This window comes from Amblyraja radiata, chromosome 5 (assembly GCF_010909765.2).
Source record: "Amblyraja radiata isolate CabotCenter1 chromosome 5, sAmbRad1.1.pri, whole genome shotgun sequence".
Classification (NCBI taxonomy): domain Eukaryota; kingdom Metazoa; phylum Chordata; class Chondrichthyes; order Rajiformes; family Rajidae; genus Amblyraja; species Amblyraja radiata.
Window position 1 is genome coordinate 6939658 of NC_045960.1, and position 17308 is coordinate 6956965.

A 17308-nucleotide genomic window follows, 5' to 3' on the forward strand; every position below is an offset into this window, starting at 1 on the left:
CTCCATAGATGCTACCTGTCCTGCTGAGTTACTCAACGGGTGAGGCAGCATCTATGGAGCGAAGGAAATAGGCAACGTTTCTGGTCGAGACCCTTCTTCAGACTAATGTGAGGGTGGGGGCGGGAAGAAGAAAGGAAGAGGTGGAACCAGTGGGCTGAGGGAGAGCTGAGAAGGGGAGGAGAAAGTAGGGACTACCTGAAATTAGAGAAGTCAATGTTCATACTGCTGGGGTGCAAACTGCCCAAGTGAAATATGAGGTACTGTTCCTCCTATTTACGGTGGGCCTCACTCTGGCCAGGGAGGCGGCCCTGGACAGAAAGGTCGGATTCGGAATGGGACGGGGAGCCATGGATAGGTGCGAGTGACTGAGACATTGTAGCCATGATTAAAACCTGGTTAAGGAAGGGGTAGGACTGGCAGCTCAATGTTCCGGGGTACAGGAGCTTGAGGAGAGACAGGGGTGATGGAAAAAAGAGGAGGGGTTGCATTGTTGGTTAAGGAGGATGTCACGGATGTGTTCAGAGGTGACATTACGGACAATTCGTCTAGTGAGGCTATATGGGTGGAGTTGAGGAACAAGAAAGGGATGGTCACCCTATTGGAGGTGTACTACAGACCCCCGAATAGTCAACGGGAATTGGAAGAATAAATATGCCAGGAGATTGCAGACAGCTGCAGTTCAAACAAGGTTGTTGTAGAGGATTTTAACTTTCCAAATATAGACTGGGAAAATCATAGAGTGAAGGATTTAAATGGGGTGCAATTCCTCAAAAGTATTCAGGAGAGTTTTCTTAAGCAGTATGTAGAGGCCCCCACATGTGAGAGGGCAATGCTGGATCTAGTATTGGGAAATTAGGAAGGGCAAGCTAATGAAGTGTTTGTGGAGGAGCCTTTTGGGACCAGTGACCACAGTTCGATTAGGTTTAAGGTAGTTATGGATAGGGACGGAGAGGGTCCACGTGTTCAAATACTCAATTGGGGTAAGGCCAACTTTGAGGGTATGAGAGAAGGTCTCGCTCAAATTGACTGGAGCAGGATATTTGACGGGAAAGGAACATCGGCCAAGTGGGATGTTTTTTAAAAATGTGCTGAGGAAAGCTCAGGATATGTACATCACTGTGAGAGTAAAGGGCAAAGCAGGCAAACGTACGGAAGCTTGGCTGACGAGGGAAATTGAGGCGTTGGTCAAAAACAAGAAGGATGCATGGGACAGGTATAGGCAGCTGGGATCAAGTGCATCCCTGGAGGAGTTTCGGGAACTAAGGAGTAAACTGATAAAGGAGATCAGAAGGGCAAAAAGGAGCCAGGAGAAAGCTCTGGCAGGTGGCATTAAGGACAATCCCAAAATATTTCATAAATACATAAGGGGGAAAAGGGTAACTAGAGAGAGAGTGTGACCTCTCAGGAATCAAAGCGGTCAGCTCTGTGTGGAGCCACAGGAGATGGGCAAGTTCCTCAATGAGTATTTCTCCTCTATATTTACCGAGGAGAAAGACAGTAGGACAGAGAAACTTGGGGCAGTCAATGGAAGTGTCTTAAGAACAGTCAGTGTTACCGTCGAAGAAGTACTGAAGGTACTGTTGTGTATGAAGGTGGACAAATCTCGAGTGACAGATATATTCGAGGACATTGCAGGAAACTAGAGAGGAAATTGCGGGATCCCTGCTTGAAATTTACGAGTCATCCTTAAATACAAGAGAGGTGCCGGAAGACTGGAAGGTGGCAAATGTTGTGCCTCTTTTCAAGAAGGGCTGCAGGGAAAATGCTGGGAATTATAGGCCGGTGAACTTAACATCTGTAGTTAGAAAGTTATTAGAGAGTATATTCTGAGAGATAGGTTATACAGGCATTTGGATGGGCAAGGGCTGATTAGGGATAGACAGCGTGGTTTTGTACATGGGAGGTCATGTCTCACAAATCTGATTGATATTTTTGAAGATGTGACCAAAATGGTCGATGAGGGCAGAGCTGTGGATGTTGTGTACATGGATTTCAGTAAGGCGTTCAACAAGGTTCTGCATGGTAGGCTGCTCTGGAAGGTTAGATCGCATGGCATCCAAGGAGAGATAGCTGAATGGATAGCAAATTGGCTCCATGGAAGGAAGCAGAAGGTGATGGTGGAAGGTTGCTTCTCGGACTGGAGGCCTGTGACTAGTGGTGTGCCTCAGGGTTCGGTGCTGATTGTCATCTTCTACATCAATGTTTTGGATGAGAACATACAGGGCAAGATTAGCAAGTTTGCTGATGATACAAAAGTGAGTCGTTTTGCCGATAGTGAAGATGGTTGTGAACGATTGCAGCAGGATCTGGATCGATTGGCCAGGTGGGTGGAGGAATGGTTGATGGAATTTAATACAGAGAAGTGTGAGTTGTTACATTTTGGGATGTCGAGCAAGGGCAGGACCTACACAGAAAATGGTAGGCCTCTGGGTAGTGTTGTAGAGCAGAGGGATCTAGGAGTACAGGTGCATGGTTCCTTGAAGCTGCCAGAGGAAGTAGATGAGGCTGGGTCTATCCCATCGTTTAAGAAACAGTTAGACAGGTACATGGATGGGACAGGTTTGGAGGGATATAGACCAAGCGCAGGCAAGTAGGACTAGTGTAGGGGGTTGCTGGTGGCTGTTGTTGGCTGGTGTGGGCAAGTTGGGCCAAAGGGCCTGTTTCCATACTGTATCACTCTATGACTATTGCCAAGATTCTGCTAACCTGACTTTGAAAGCCATGTCAAATATGGTAGAAATAAGGAACATGCAGGTGCTGGTTAACAAAAAACACAAAGCTTTGGAGTAAATTAAGGGGGTCAGGCAGCATCTCTGGAGAACATGAATATGGACTTACCGATGTTCTCCAGAGATATGCACGTTCTTTTATATTGCCTGACCCGCTGAGTTACTCTGGCACTTTGTGTCCTTTTTTAAAACCAAACATGTTTTTAAAAAAAAAATAAACCAGCACCTACATGCAGTTGCTCGTTTTTTCTGCAAATGTGGAGTTAGTTTGCAGCAGTTGTCGTACAAGACATAAATTTCGTTAAATTGGCCTGGGCCTGTAATGATTATGAGATCAAATTAGGAACTCTTTCATTATCTTTTTTTAAATATAAAAGAACGTGCATAGAGCTGTCATCTGGTACTGCACATATCCCAATGATATCTGCACACAAATAGGATTTTGTCAGTGCAGAAGATGAATCCATTGGGAATTCACCACACTCCATGTGTAGAAAGGTACCAGCGCTCAATGCAATTGTGCCTTTAAAAGACCAATAAATGATGTGCTGGATATCCTCCACTGTCATACTGAAGACTTGTGCTCCAGTAATAACTGTCCCTCTAGCCACGCAGTTCCAGGACTGTTATTACACAAGCATCTACTTTACAAGATGGAAAACTGCCCAGATATTTACTATTCATGACTATTCATGTTGAACAGGATAAAACCATTCCAACCTGCTCATCGATGTCCAATTTTGTTTTTTGGCAGGATCACCCAGTTCAACACTGCATGGCAGGCTTGGTCAAAAGAACTGAACTGAGGAAGTGAAGTGAGAGGGACTGCTCTTGGTATCAAGGCAGCATTTGACTGAACATAGCATCAAGGAAGTCAGGTAGAACTGAAGCCAAAGGGCATTAACTAGTAAGGAATGGATGGATGTGTAGTAGCTGGAAGGAAACATCTAGGTCCGAAGAAATTACTGGAAGAGTTCCTCAGCCGAGATGAGTTTGAGTTTAGCTTATTGACACTTGTACAGTGTGAAAAGGTTTTGTGGTGTGCTAACTAGTAAGTGGAAAGGCAATATATGATTACAATCAAGACATTTATAGTGTACAGATACACAAGGAAATAACGTGAATAACGTTTAGTGCAAGATAAAACCAGTAAACTCTGATCAAAGATAGTCTGAAGTAGATAGTAGTTCAGGACTGATCTCTAATTGTGGTTCAGTTGCCTGATAACAGCTGGGAAGAAACTGTCCCTGAATCTGGAGGTGTGCGTTTTCACAGTTCTGTACCTTTTGCCCGATGGGAGAGGGAAGAAGAGGGAGTGGCCAAGGTGCGTCTCATCCTTAATTATGCTGCTGGCCTTGCCGAGGCAGCGTGAGGTTTAAATGGAGTCAATGGATGGGAGCTTGATCTGTGTGATCGTCTGGGCTGCATCCACAATGCTCTGCAATTTCTTGTGGTCTTGGATGGAGCTATTCCCAAACCGTGCTGTGATGCATCCCGATAAAATGCTTTCCACGGCGCATGCTAATGACAAGTATCCTAACTTCAGCCATCCATTGCTGTTTCTTCAAGTAAGCCACGCCCAACATGTCAAGAAAACTGGACAATGGGAGGGGTGGGAAAAAGCAGGATACAGGTGAGGAGAATTCTTTTTTTGGAAAACTTGGTGGAAATGTCATCACTAGGACAGCTGCAGTGGTTAAAGGCAGTACCTTACCACCGCCTTCTAAAGCGGGGGTTCCCAACCTTTATTGTCCCGTTTACCCCTGGCAACTTTAATAGCACATAACAATGTTATCTATACATAACTAAAGCTCTGATCATGTGCTCTTCCGGTTTGCGCAATTTTTTCTATTTGCGCAAAAGCGGTATGCGATAGCGCTACGATTTTTCGTCAGCTTACTCACCGTTCTCCTGTGCTGCAGATTTGTTCCGATCGGTAGTATATTGTAAAAGTTAGTGAGGTTTAAAAATCTTTAAAACCACGCGTGCGCAGATCGATCTCCTCTCCTGCCAGTCAGCGCTGGGCGGATTAGTCTCTTCTCCTCTCACTCCGCGGGATGGTCCACCCCTTCCTGCGCCATCGTGTCATTACTGGAGCTGAGGGACGCTGTGGTTGGCCGGCGGAGGTCTCCAACCGGGCACAATTTTCGGAGGGACCGGAAGTGGCGGGGTGTGGAGTCGTGGATGTCGCCAAACAGAAAGCAGTGAATCTGATCCTGGCGGAGGACAGCGTCCATCACCCGCTGTGAGTCCCAAATGCACCGCCATCGCAACTCCCCGCAGCTCCAGCCCCTTCCCCTCTGGTCCCCCTACCCCGTGATACCCCCCCTCTCCCCCATGGCACTTCCCCAGTCATTTCTACGAGCTCTCCCCCGCCCACACGCTAGCGCGGCCGTAGCTGCTGCTGCTTCCGGGCTGAGCCGAGGCCTGGCTCTGAGGGCGCCGCCGGCTGATGCTCCTCCGGGGCACGCAAGAAGGGAGAGGAGGGCTATGGGTGAGTGGTGGAATACTGCGTTGGGGGACCAAGTCTCCTGTGTGACAGGGACCCAACGGGTCCCACTTAGTCTAGCTTCACTTATTTATGAACTAATGATGAACAAATACCAGAACCAAACACAGTCAGTTAATAAGAAAAAATATGTACAAATCCAGTCAACAAATTTACCCCAGGTTGGGAACCCTTCTTATAAACAGTAAATAGAAATGGGAAGGCAGCACTGGTCATGACGGCAATTATTAGTATCCAAATAAAATCAAAAATTAACCTTTTGAGGGCATCTTCAGTTTCAAAAGTACATGTATATTCCATTTGCAGGATGTTTTGGTAAATGTTTTTTATTATTCATTTTAAGGATGTGGCCATTTCAGTATTTTTTTCTATTCCCTATTGCCCTTGATAAAAAAAAGTGGCATGTCATCTTCTGCAGTCATCTATTGCACGCACACCCAGTACTGTTGGTCAATGAATTGTAGAATTTAGGCCCAACAATGATGGAAGACTGGCAATTGATTGAAAGATTGAATGATACAGTATCGAAACAGGTGCTTCGGAACACCAAGTCCACACTGTCCACCCGCTTAGGCTAGTTCTACGTTATTCCACTTTTGCATCCAATCCCAACACACCAGCAGAGGCCAATTAACCTACAAATCTGCATTTCTTTGGGATGAGAGGAAACCGGAGCACCTGGAGGATACCCATGTGGTCATAGGGAGAATGTGCAAACTCCAAACAGACAGCACCCAAGGTTTGGATTGCACCCGAGTCTCTAGCGCTGAGAGGCAGCATCTCTACCAGCTGCACCATTGTGTCGTACATGATATATTTTCAAGTGTGGGTGGCATGTAATTTTGAGGGGAACCTGCAGAGGTGGCAACTGCTATCACTATCCTCCTTAATGGAAGAGGTTGGGTTTGCAAGGTGCTTATAGCCTATGCAAGTTATTGCAGTATATTTTATATGCAGGACACCTGCAGACACAATGCACTGATGGTAAGGGAGTAATTGCTTCAGGTGATGCTTGGTTGCTTATCAAGCCAGCTCCTTGGTCCTGGTTGTTGTGTGGCATTCATCCCAATTCTCAATACAATATTTAATCTCTATAAAATCATTGTGCAGCACAATCACGTTGTTTTAACATAAAGCCACAGGAGAGTGGATATTTAAGGTTGGATGCTGTGGTGGGCAGTCGGAAGTGATAAATTCAGAGATGGTCTGTGAGATAATGGCCTGGTGCTCACTTGTGGGATCATGATCCAAGGAGAAGTAGGCGGTGTATGAGCGTTGTTGCTTGGCCTCAGCTCGCCAGATTACCATGGCACCTCCATTGTCGGCGGGTTTGATGATAATTTCGGGGTTGTTGCAGAGTGCGAGGAGGGTTTATGTTTGGAGGGGGTGAGATTAGAGTAAGGAGAGTGGAAAAGTTAAGATGGTTGATATCACGCCAGCAATTAGAATGAAAAGGTCTAAAGCAGGTAGAAGGCCATCCGAGGGAGTCCAAGAGGAGGGTGACCTTTGGGGACGGGAGAACGGGTCATCAGACTCCAGCATTTTGGGTCTATATTGCTACAGATCGTGGATGGAGCAAGTGAACAACATCCGTCAATGCGCAGGAAATGGTATCACGTGTCAGTTCATCACCGAAGCAAGAATGCTGTTATTTTATGCATAGCCAAACAAGGCACCCTACATTTGCAAACCACTAATCTAGGCATTGACACAGCAATTAGGCACAATGTCCAAAATGGAGCAGCCACAGAACACTGAAAAGATAATACATCAAAAATTCAAATCAGCTTTGACCTAGGTAGGATTCCATAGCACCAAATTAAAATTAAAAACTGCAGATGCTGGAAATTGGAAAAAAAACATAAGTGCTGGAAATTCTCAGCAGGCTGCTGAGTGTTTGCAGCATTTTCTGCTTTGTACTTCCCTGGTTCCTCCATTAAATACTTGTTTTTATCTCAAGCAGTCCTAATGGATTCAGCCTGGACTTGTCGATTCTGATGGGCACCAAGGCCAATCACAAGCTCATCCAAGGCTGGAGTAGGAGTTGGCTCCTCATAGAAACATAGAAAATAGGTGCAGGAATAGGCCATTCGGCCATTTGAGCCAGCACAGCCATTCAATATGATCATGGCTGATCATCCAGAATCAGTACCCTGTTCCTGCTCTTTCCCCATATCCCTTGATTCCGTTAGCCCTAAGAGCTACATCCAACTCTCTCTTGAATGCATCCAGTGAATTGGGCTCCAGTGCCTTCCGTGGCAGAGAATTCCACAGATTCACAAATCTCTGGGTGAAAAAGTTTTTCCTCATCTTAGTCCTCTCTCAGTCCAGGCTAGTAGTTAGTGAGGTTGTATGTGCCGTCTGTCACTTACCATGGGCATCCTGTGCTTTTGATGCATGGTCAGGGTTCTCAACACCATTCTGAAGTGTTTCTTCTTCACAATGAGCGATTGTGGGCCAAAGGATTCCAGGAATGAGTCGGGATATGATCTTCTCCCACAATAGAGTTCAAAATAGAGGCTTTTATCGCCGGAATTTGGTATCAGGCAGATGCACAACATTGCTTGATGGAGTCTAATTAGGCAGCACAGTAGTTCAGCAGTAGAGTTGCTGCCTCACAGCACCAGAGACCTGGGTTCGATCCCGACCTCGGATGCTGTCTGTGTGGAGTTTACACATTCTTCCTGTGACCACATGGGCTTTCTCCGAGTGCTCCGGTTTTCTCCCACATCCCAAAAGGCGTGCGGGTTTGTAGATTAATTTGCTTCTGCAAATTGCCCCAGTATGTAGGACGCGAAAGTGGGATAACATAGAACTAGTGTGAATGAATGAGCGACGATCAGCATGGACTCGGTGGGCCGAAGGGCCTGTTTCCATGCTGTATCTCTAAACTATCTCTAAACAATAATTAGGGCCTCAGTTCTGGGTATGTTGGCCTGGGAAATGATGTGGATGTTATTTTGCTGATCCTTCCAGAGAAATTTGCAGACATAGTTTTCTTTCCAAATACCTTGAGATACCAGATACCAGACTGGTTTTAGAAGCATTTGGGAGGACAGGGATCAGTGCTATCCAGCAAACCATAAATGTTGTCTGTTTGAGGTTCAGATATTTGTATTGTTCAATCGATCAAAGGTTAGGGGGCATATAAGGGGCGCCGTCCAGTTGGGTATGGTTACCCTGCCTGCAGCTGTCTGTCGTTTCACTCCTTTTTTTATTTTTAGTATGTAAAAAGTTTGGAGGTCTAATCTTTTTTATGTGTGGGGGGAGGGGTTAAAGGGGTAAAGGGGGAAACTGCATTTCTCAGTCCCTACCTGGTTGGAGAGGCGGCTTTTCTCCGAACCGCATCTTCGCCCCGTCCTCGCGGCCTACCATCGGGACTGGAGCGGTGTTTCCTGTCGGGACCGGCCAAAACCTCGGCTTCGGTGGCGGCACAGTGCTGGAGTGCCATCACGGAGCGGACGATGCCTTGCCCGGGTCGCCGTGCTGGAGCTACCGAATGCTAAGTCCACCGATTGAAACATCTTCGGCCCAACTTTCTCACACTGATTAACACATCCCTATCCTTTATAAAATCAGTCCTCGTCCTCTTAGTTTTAGGAGAAAAATATCCAGCCTATCCAGACTCTCCTTATAATTCAAACCCTCCAGACCCAGCAGAAGGATCTCATCCCAAAAGGTCACCCATTCCTTCTCTCAAGGGATGCAGCCTGTCCCGCTGAGTTACTCCAACATTTTGTGCCTAACATCCTCATAATCTCCCCTCGTTAATATTAATGTACACATACATATAGACTGACTTGGCTGAATTGTTCCAATATGTGCAATGGCAAAACACACAAAATACATGTCTGTAAAGTATTAATGTATATAACTACATACACCAACCTGATCAAGTTCTTCCTTTATATTCAATGGCAAAACAGAGATGTATAACATTAATATATAACCAGAATGACAAAAACACATTAGATATCTCTACAATACTAATGTATATACACATAAACTAACCTGACCCAGTTGCTCCAATATATGCAATGATAAAACACATAAGAGATGCCTCTATGTTATTGTACATATACACATGCACTAACCTGACCAAGTCAGTCATGCAGGATCCTACAACCACTATATCATAAGCCGCAGTGGCAGAGCTGTTTGCTGGAATTGACATGTTTGTGATGGGTTTTTTAAGCAGACGTAACTGTGACATGGAGCGGTGCAGCAACAGTGAACAACTCGGTGCAAGCACAGGTCAATGCGACCGCGGTTGCAGCAAGACCCCAATTGTAGTAGGCTGCCTGACTTTGACAAATATAATGCTTCAACAGGTAGAGACACGGGGAACTGCAGATGCTGGCATCCTGAGCAAAGCACAAAATGCTGCAGGCACTGAGGAAGGGTGGGTGGTCTGTCCGTTCATTCCCTCCCACAGATGCTGCCTGACCCGCTGAGTTACTCCAGCATTTTGTGCTCTACTGCAACACATGCGGCGGCATACGATTTATTAGTGCATCTGTTTAAGGGTCTGTTGCGGTTGTAGGGAGCGAGCGGGCACCAGCGCGGGCACCAGCGCGGGCAGAGAACGGGTTGTTGGTGCGCGCGGGCCGTTTGAAACAAAGATCTCTGCTCTAAGATCTTCGGTTTGAATGAGCGCGAGCCGGCGAGTTCGTTGGGGAGGGAGTGAGGACGGAAGCGCGCGCATGCGCGGCCGGTTGGTCGCGTCGCAGAGCTAGACAGAGGTTGAGTGCAATGTGCCAACGAGAATGCGCATGCGCACGGCCGGCTGGCCGACCGCCCGCCCCGGACCGTTTTAGAGAGGACGAACTCACGCATGCGCAGCCAACTGCTCGAAGGAGCGTGAGATGACCAGTCAGCCAGCGAGCGAGCGCATGCGCGGCCAGCTCCCGGAGTGAGAGGAGGAGCGGACGATCGTACGCATGCGCGGCTGGTTCAATCGCGCCGGAGCGTTTGACAGAACGACTGCGCGCATGCGCGACAGGAGCCCGGCGCGTCGGAGCGTTTGAGAGGGGATGGGCGGGCTGGCGGGCGTTGGTGCGCATGCGCGGCCGGCTCTGTGTGCCGCAACGTTCGCAGGATCACCGCCGGCGAGGTGACGCATGCGCTGTGGGGCCCGGCGTGGGAACGGAGAGGGAGAGGGAGAGGGGGAGGGGGAGGGGCGGGGGGTGCGGAGCGTTTGAACCGGTGGAAAGGGCGCGAGTGGGCGGGTGCCGCGTGTGGATGGGAATCGCCGGGAGGCCTCAAGCAGGTACTCGCGTCGCCGGGGGTGTGTGTACACGTCTATATTACATGTATTTATCTCTCTCTATATGTGTGTACGATTAAAACAGCTGATGGCAACCCCTTCCTGCCTGACCGGAGGCCCCAGCCACTGCCCGGTTAGAATGCAATGAGCAATGACCGTGACTGCATCGCATTCTGCTGTAATTAGAGACAGAGAGAGAGGAGTGCAATGCAATAATGGGTCTATGTAGTGCAGCCCACTTGTTTACAAGCCCTGCATGCCGCTTCCTGCATCACAGCCCAGGGCAGGAGGGTGCAGATATCCTGGGGGGTGACATCGCCGCAGCTTCACAAGTGACGCAGGTGCCAAGCTCTGCAAAAAAAAAAGCACTTGGAGCTTTATTTAGGTTTCAGACTGACGTACGTTGAGAAAAGGTCACCGGTTTGTTTTTCTCCGTTGCACTCGGAAGTTTTTATCCTCTTATCATTCACAATTGAGGTGCCCTTACTAGTCATGTATGTTTTGCCTGCCCCCCCCCCCCCTCCCTGTATGCAATTCCCACAGTTATTGTGTTCTTAAAAGTTACAAGCAGACCCAATACCTATAGGTTTCTGAAATCAAAATAAAACTTTCGTTTTGTTGACAAAACATCAACGTTCAGCCTTTGCATGTTTGCAGGCCAGTCTTGATATTTATTGTTATTAAATAAAGATCAATCTTTCATTATTAACCATACTGTGATTTTTGAACCTGAACAAACTGTACTTTATTTTAAATAATTATCGTTTAAAAAAGTACAGAAAATTGTGGAAATAAGGAAAAAAGACAGTGCTGGAAAAATTCTGTGGGTCAGCTGCATCTTTGGAGAACATAGATAGGTGATGTGAGGCAGCATCTATGGAGAGAAGGAATGGGTGACTTTCGGGTCGACCCCCGAAACGTCACCCATACCTTCTCTCCATAGATGCTGCCTCGCCTGCTGAGTTACTCCAGCATTTTGTGTCTACCTTTGATTTTATCCAACATCTGCAGTTCTTTCTCGCACATGAATAGGAGATGTTTTGGTTTGGGACCCATCTTCAGACCCAGAAATCTTTGTATAGGCAGAAGATCATGATCCTTAAATATCATAATTTTGTCTTTATGATTAATTGGCACAAAAAAAATCATACCATTTCTGTCAATGAAGTTCATTCCTTCCCAGTAGTTTCTATTTGATTGTTCATTAATTGCAGTGTAAGATAGACTTCATTGTATACAAATATAGTGTAAGGAACATAAACAGATAGAAAATTGAAATATATACATATGTTTGGAACTCAATAATAACATAAATTGAAATAATGGCAGTACTCAGTAAGCCAGGCATCTATCCAGAGAGAGGCAGATTTAATGTTATGGACCTTTCATCATCCTTAGACATAAATATTAACCTCTTTCTACAGATGCTGCCTGAACTGAATGCTTCTAGCATATTTTTTATTTTAACTTAATTAGGGACTGGAATAGGCCAAATTGCTTTTATACCTGTCGGCCATCAAATAAGGTCACTGCTGATCTTCAGTTCCATTTCCCCAATGCAATTGCAAAGTTCCCCTGGTATTCATGCCTCTGTTGATTTTCGTCTTAAAATGTGCTGCTCTCTGAGGTAAAGAATTCCAAAGTTTCTTAACCCTAAGTAAGAAATTGTCCCACAGATCAAACCTAAACAGCTTACCATGAATTGGTTGCCTGGTTCAGGACCTGAGCTCAGTCACTCTACATCTACCCTGTCAAACATTCTGAAGAAGTATCTCGACCCGAAACATCACCCATTCCTTCTCTCCAGAGATGCTGCCTGTTGATTTACTCCAGATTTTTGTGTCTACCTTCGGTTTAAACCAGCAGCTGCAGTTTCTTCCAAAACATTCCCTAAACCTCATTGATTTCAGTTCACACATCAATGACCTGATGTTTCAACAGTTTGACATGAGAAGCTCAACTATTCAGCCTCCCTAATGATAATTGCAGTATATGTATCACAAGTAATTCCAACTTTGTGATCATTAGGTCAAATGACATGCAATTGGTTTAGATAACTCGGTAGCAGACCAACACAAGCTCATCAATGGGATCGAAACGGGTAAACTGAACTGCACTGCACTGTTGTACGTTTCACTGCATTGTTGTATGTTTCGTTGTGTTTTATTTGTCTTTGCATAAAGGCAATAAAGACTAAAGTGGAAAAAAAGAAACAGGTTTTAACTTCCCGTCCAAAAAATCTCCCTCTTTCCCATTTGTACTTCTATTTATAATTGTAATTTTTCATTGTATTAACACTTTGGATGGTTTGTGAAAGTAACTTTTGTGAACCCAAGCAAATCATGGGCATTGAGCTGCTGGGGCCCATTGGTGAAGAATGCAAGGATCGCGAGAAGTGCACTGGGGCTGCAGATGAGACTCCATGTTGCACTATGCTCTATTTCCAAGTCGCACTGTTCATAGCCTGGCTGATGTCAAGACCAGAGCACGCTGGACATGATGCTGTTTGGGCAGGTCTGATCACTGGATGAGGTCTAAAGTTTACCTGGTTGCGTAACCAAGTCCATATCGAACGCTGGACCTTTCTTTTTTTTGTTTGAAGTTTGAAGAAGGGTCTCGACCCAAAATATCACCTATCCATGCTGCTCGTCTCGCTGAGCTATTCCTGCACTTTGTATCGTACACTTCAGAAATTGTTTCACTGGGGTGCTATTCTTGTGCATACAGGTCAGTCGCTGTGTATCATGGAGTCCAATACTGGTGGGTATAGGTCAGTTGCTGTGTATCACTGCAGTCCTGTACAGGTGCATATTGTCTGTTGCTCTGTATCACTGGGGTCCAGTAAACACAGAAACATAGAAAATAGGTACCTTTCGGCCCTTCGAGCCAGCACCGCCATTCAATATGATTATGGATGATCATCCAAAATCAGTACCCCATTCTGGCTTTTTCCCCATATCCCTTGATTCCTTTAGCCCTAAAAGAGCTAAATCTAACACTCTCTTGGAAGCATCCAGTGAATTGGCCTCCACAGCCTTCTGTGGCAGAGAATTCCACAGATTCACAACTCTGGGTGAAAAAGTTTTTCCTCATCTCAGTCCTAAATGGTGATTGATGTATTTTTGAGCACGGAGCGTATGGGATAATGGTGATCAGACAGAAGAGTGGATTATCCATGAATGTAGCTTCAAAGATAGTGGCTTGTCAAGTCAAGCTTGTAGAGCCTGAAATCTGCAACATCGAGGTTCAGGTACAGCTGCTTCCCCACAGCCATCAGACTATTAAACACAACTTCAAACAAACTCTGAACTATAACAGCCTATTGCACTTTATCTGTTTATTTATGTGTGTGTATATATATATATATTCTATGATATATGGACACACTGATCTGAGCTGTATCTATGCCTACCATATTCTATTGTGTTGCAGTAAGTAAGAATTCCATTGTCCTATCTGGGACACATGACAATAAACTCTCTTGACTTGACTTGTGGCTTGCCAATTCTTGTTTTGAAAAAAAAACAACTGTTTCACTAATATCTTCTTAACTGCCATTGGCATTTAGTGTTGGGCTGGCCTTCCTGTGGCAAACACCCATTACCTATCAGAAGACAATTGGACAACCATGAATAGGCAATTAATGCCAGCGTTTTCATATTGGCCCCACTGATATTGAAGAATTATCGCAATTGCAAAAGAGATATCAAGTAATTAATTGTTTTATTTTTCAAGTATAGTTTTTTTTTTAATTGTTTTTCTTTGCATATTCATCACTGCAGGCTATCCTGTTCACTGGTCTTTGATATTGGCACTGTGGAGTTAGTCGAGCTGAAATGTCACCAGAAGTTGCCTTGAATAGAATTTCTCCTGCACTTCGTCCCTTTATCTCCAATGTGGTTAGAAATGGCAAAATTGGCTTGGATGCCACAAACAATCTCAAAATAACAGACCTTAAGTCAGGGTAAGTAATTGATGATTATTAAGTATTAAAAGTCTAATTCATTTTATTATCCTGTGATGTGTTTATTCATGATTTCTATATTCACAGTGCAATAATTTGATATAAATTGTGACTGAGTAGAGAAGTGGATTCAAAATGCTGGAGCAACTCAGTGGAAAAGGCAGTATCTCTGGATAGAAGGAATGGGTGACGTTTCAGGTCGATACCCTTCTTCAGTGTGAAGAAGGGTCTCGTCCCGAAACATCACCCATTCTTCCTATCCAGAGATGCTGCCTGTCCCACTTAGTTACTCCAGCACCTTGTGTCTTTCTTTGGTGTAAACCAGCATCTGCAGTTCCTTCCTACACATAGAGAAGTGGACTGATGGTTTGAGCTCACTTTATATGCAACTTTTCTAATGATACTGCAGTTTAGTAGACAAGCTTCATCAAGCCATTGTTTTCAGTTTTATGGTAGAAGGTTAGGAACTTGTACAGAATGATATTCCTTTTTTGTGTCATAGTGTATTTTCACCTCGTAAAAAGGAAAAACGTTTTGAGAGCTTGCACTAAAAAGGAGTTTTAACATTATTAATGTGCAACCCACATGTTTGGTATATGTCGTCAATTTCAGTGCCATACGATGAATTCTTTGCATTTACAAACTGATCTGATGGTTGATTAAAGCTAGCCTGATACACAAGCCTTTTGATACTAAGCAGGTGGCTTTACATGTTGCCACTATTTAAATTGTTTTTCACTTTTTTCACATGGAGTCCTCCTTCCTTCATAGACTCAAGTCCTCTTTTCCCTCGCCAACCCCATTTCACAGAGGTATCCACCGTTCTTTTTTCTGGTGTATGAAGAAAAATAATTTATTGAGTGTGCTAAACACTTTCTTCAACCAGGACTTCAAAAGTAATTAGATGTTATTTGCAAAAAATTGCTATGCAAAATGAATGCAGTGCTTACAGTTTTAAGCAAAGTGAGTTTTGAAATGTTGAGCTGCAAGATGCTATTGGTACAGATTTTGTGGATAGGACAGGTTTGGAGGGATAGGCAGGTGGGACTAGTGTAGCTGGGACATATTGGGCTGGTGTGGACAAATTGGGGCAAAGGGCCAGTTTCCACACTATCACTCAATGACTCTATATTATGAAACCTAATATAATTGTATTGTATTATTGAAGATGTAGTAAAAAAACATATCCCTATGCAATTTGACATTGTTAAGTTTTCATTTTGGTTTTATACTAACTGAATAAATCATTTGGATTTTCTCTGAACAAACTTCTGGAATTGTGATTGCAGTTATTTTCCTGATAGCTGGTATGAATGTTATCAGGAATTGTTTTCTATTTTTCTTTTGAAATTGGTCTTTGGTCCTTCCTTTCAGATGCACATCATTAACACCTGGACCCTGTTGCGACCGGTTTAAGCTGCACATTCCATATGCCGGAGAGACGCTAAAATGTGAGAATTATTTTATATTCAGCAATTGTTTCATTTTAAAAGAGATTATCAATATAAAATGTCAGGGAATGTGTGGGGACTTTTATGTAACTCTTATTATTCATGAATAGTCCAAAAACTATGATTCCTTTTAAACTGACTTGCATTCCTGTAGAAAAAGCACACTTAATGTAGAAAGTATAAATACTGACCATCAGCTTTGGAGCTACGAAAATGATCGGAAGCATCATTAAAATGAGGGTTTTTAAGAGCTCATGACCAAATTGTGGTCAAATTGCGATAGCTGAAGGCTCTGGAGTGCAGAAGAAAGTGATGCACGTTAAAATATAATGCTGAAAAAGATTTTTGAGGTGTAGGTGGTGGAAGTTGTTGAAATTGACAAGTAAGACAAAATGTGGGAAATGGGGTTTGACAAATTCAACTCGTGGAAACCCAACTCTGGACGAGAATTGTCCTTTGAGGACTTTGAGTCAAATGTTCATGAAAGCGCTGGGGTTTGTTAGCTGTGCTTTTAGAATCTTACTGCAGCTACCGTGATGATTCAGTACTATGCATGTATCTTCTTTTGGAAGGGCTGTCACATTTTGGTTTATCTTCAACTTTTTCCTCAAAGCTAATAAATTAATCCACTTGAGGTAGATATCCAAATGGTCTCTGTGTTCCTGTGAAATCTTTATGCTGCATTTCTAATGCGTTTCCTGATCTTATTAACATAAGTAAAAACATTTTTTACAATTGACAAAACGTTAAATCTATTTCTCAACTGTTTTTGCAAGAAATTCTTTGCGCTTTGTTTTATTGAAATCCCACAAATTTGAATAGCTGTTCAGTTTACCCTTAAATTGGCCAAGTCCCCGCTATCAAAGTTTGAGGGTGTGAGAGGAATCGCCTTCGATCAAAATTTAATTAAACCAGTCGGATAGAAAAATAGAGAGAGTACAGAGGAGATTTACTAGAATGTTGCCTGGGTTTCAGCAACTAAGTTACAGAGAAAGGTTGAACAAGTTAGGGCTTTATTCTTTGGAGCGCAGAAGGTTAAGGGGGGACTTGATAGAGGTCTTTAAAATGATGAGAGGGATAGACAGAGTTGATGTGGATAAGCTTTTCCCACTGAGAGTAGGGAAGATTCAAACAAGGGGACATGACTTGAGAATTAAGGGACAGAAGTTTAGGGGTAAGATGAGGGGGAACTTCTTTACTCAGAGAGTGGTGGCTGTGTGGAATGAGCTTCCAGTGAAGGTGGTGGAGGCAGGTTCGTTTTTATCATTTAAAAATAAATTGGATAGTTATATGGACGGGAAAGGAATGGTCTGAGCGCAGGTATATGGGACTACGGGAGAATACGTGTTCGGCACGGACTAGAAGGGTCGAGATGGATTGTTTCCGTGC

The 17308-nt window shown here is 44.3% G+C and overlaps 2 protein-coding genes across 3 annotated transcripts in view; one reads left to right on the forward strand and one right to left on the reverse strand.

Annotated features, from left to right (window-relative positions):
• rbks (ribokinase) overlaps positions 1 to 9580 on the reverse strand; it is a 182221-nt gene extending 172641 nt beyond the window's left edge. Inside the window, exon 1 of the mRNA XM_033020557.1 lies at positions 9333 to 9580. Within this exon, the coding sequence (XP_032876448.1) occupies positions 9333 to 9451 (119 nt within the window). The 5' untranslated portion in view covers positions 9452 to 9580. The remainder of the gene's footprint in view (positions 1 to 9332) is intronic.
• Positions 9581 to 10300: 720 nt separating this feature from the next.
• The window catches only part of babam2 (BRISC and BRCA1 A complex member 2), a 182361-nt gene continuing 175353 nt past the window's right edge, over positions 10301 to 17308 (forward strand). Inside the window, exons 1-3 of one of the 2 annotated variants that reach the window (XM_033020560.1) lie at positions 10301 to 10351; positions 14287 to 14468; positions 15843 to 15919. In XM_033020560.1, the coding sequence (XP_032876451.1) occupies positions 14341 to 14468; positions 15843 to 15919 (205 nt within the window). In that variant the 5' untranslated portion in view covers positions 10301 to 10351; positions 14287 to 14340. Of the gene's footprint in view, positions 10352 to 10394; positions 10508 to 14286; positions 14469 to 15842; positions 15920 to 17308 lie in introns of those variants that run through there. The other variant, XM_033020559.1, reaches the window with a different exon arrangement.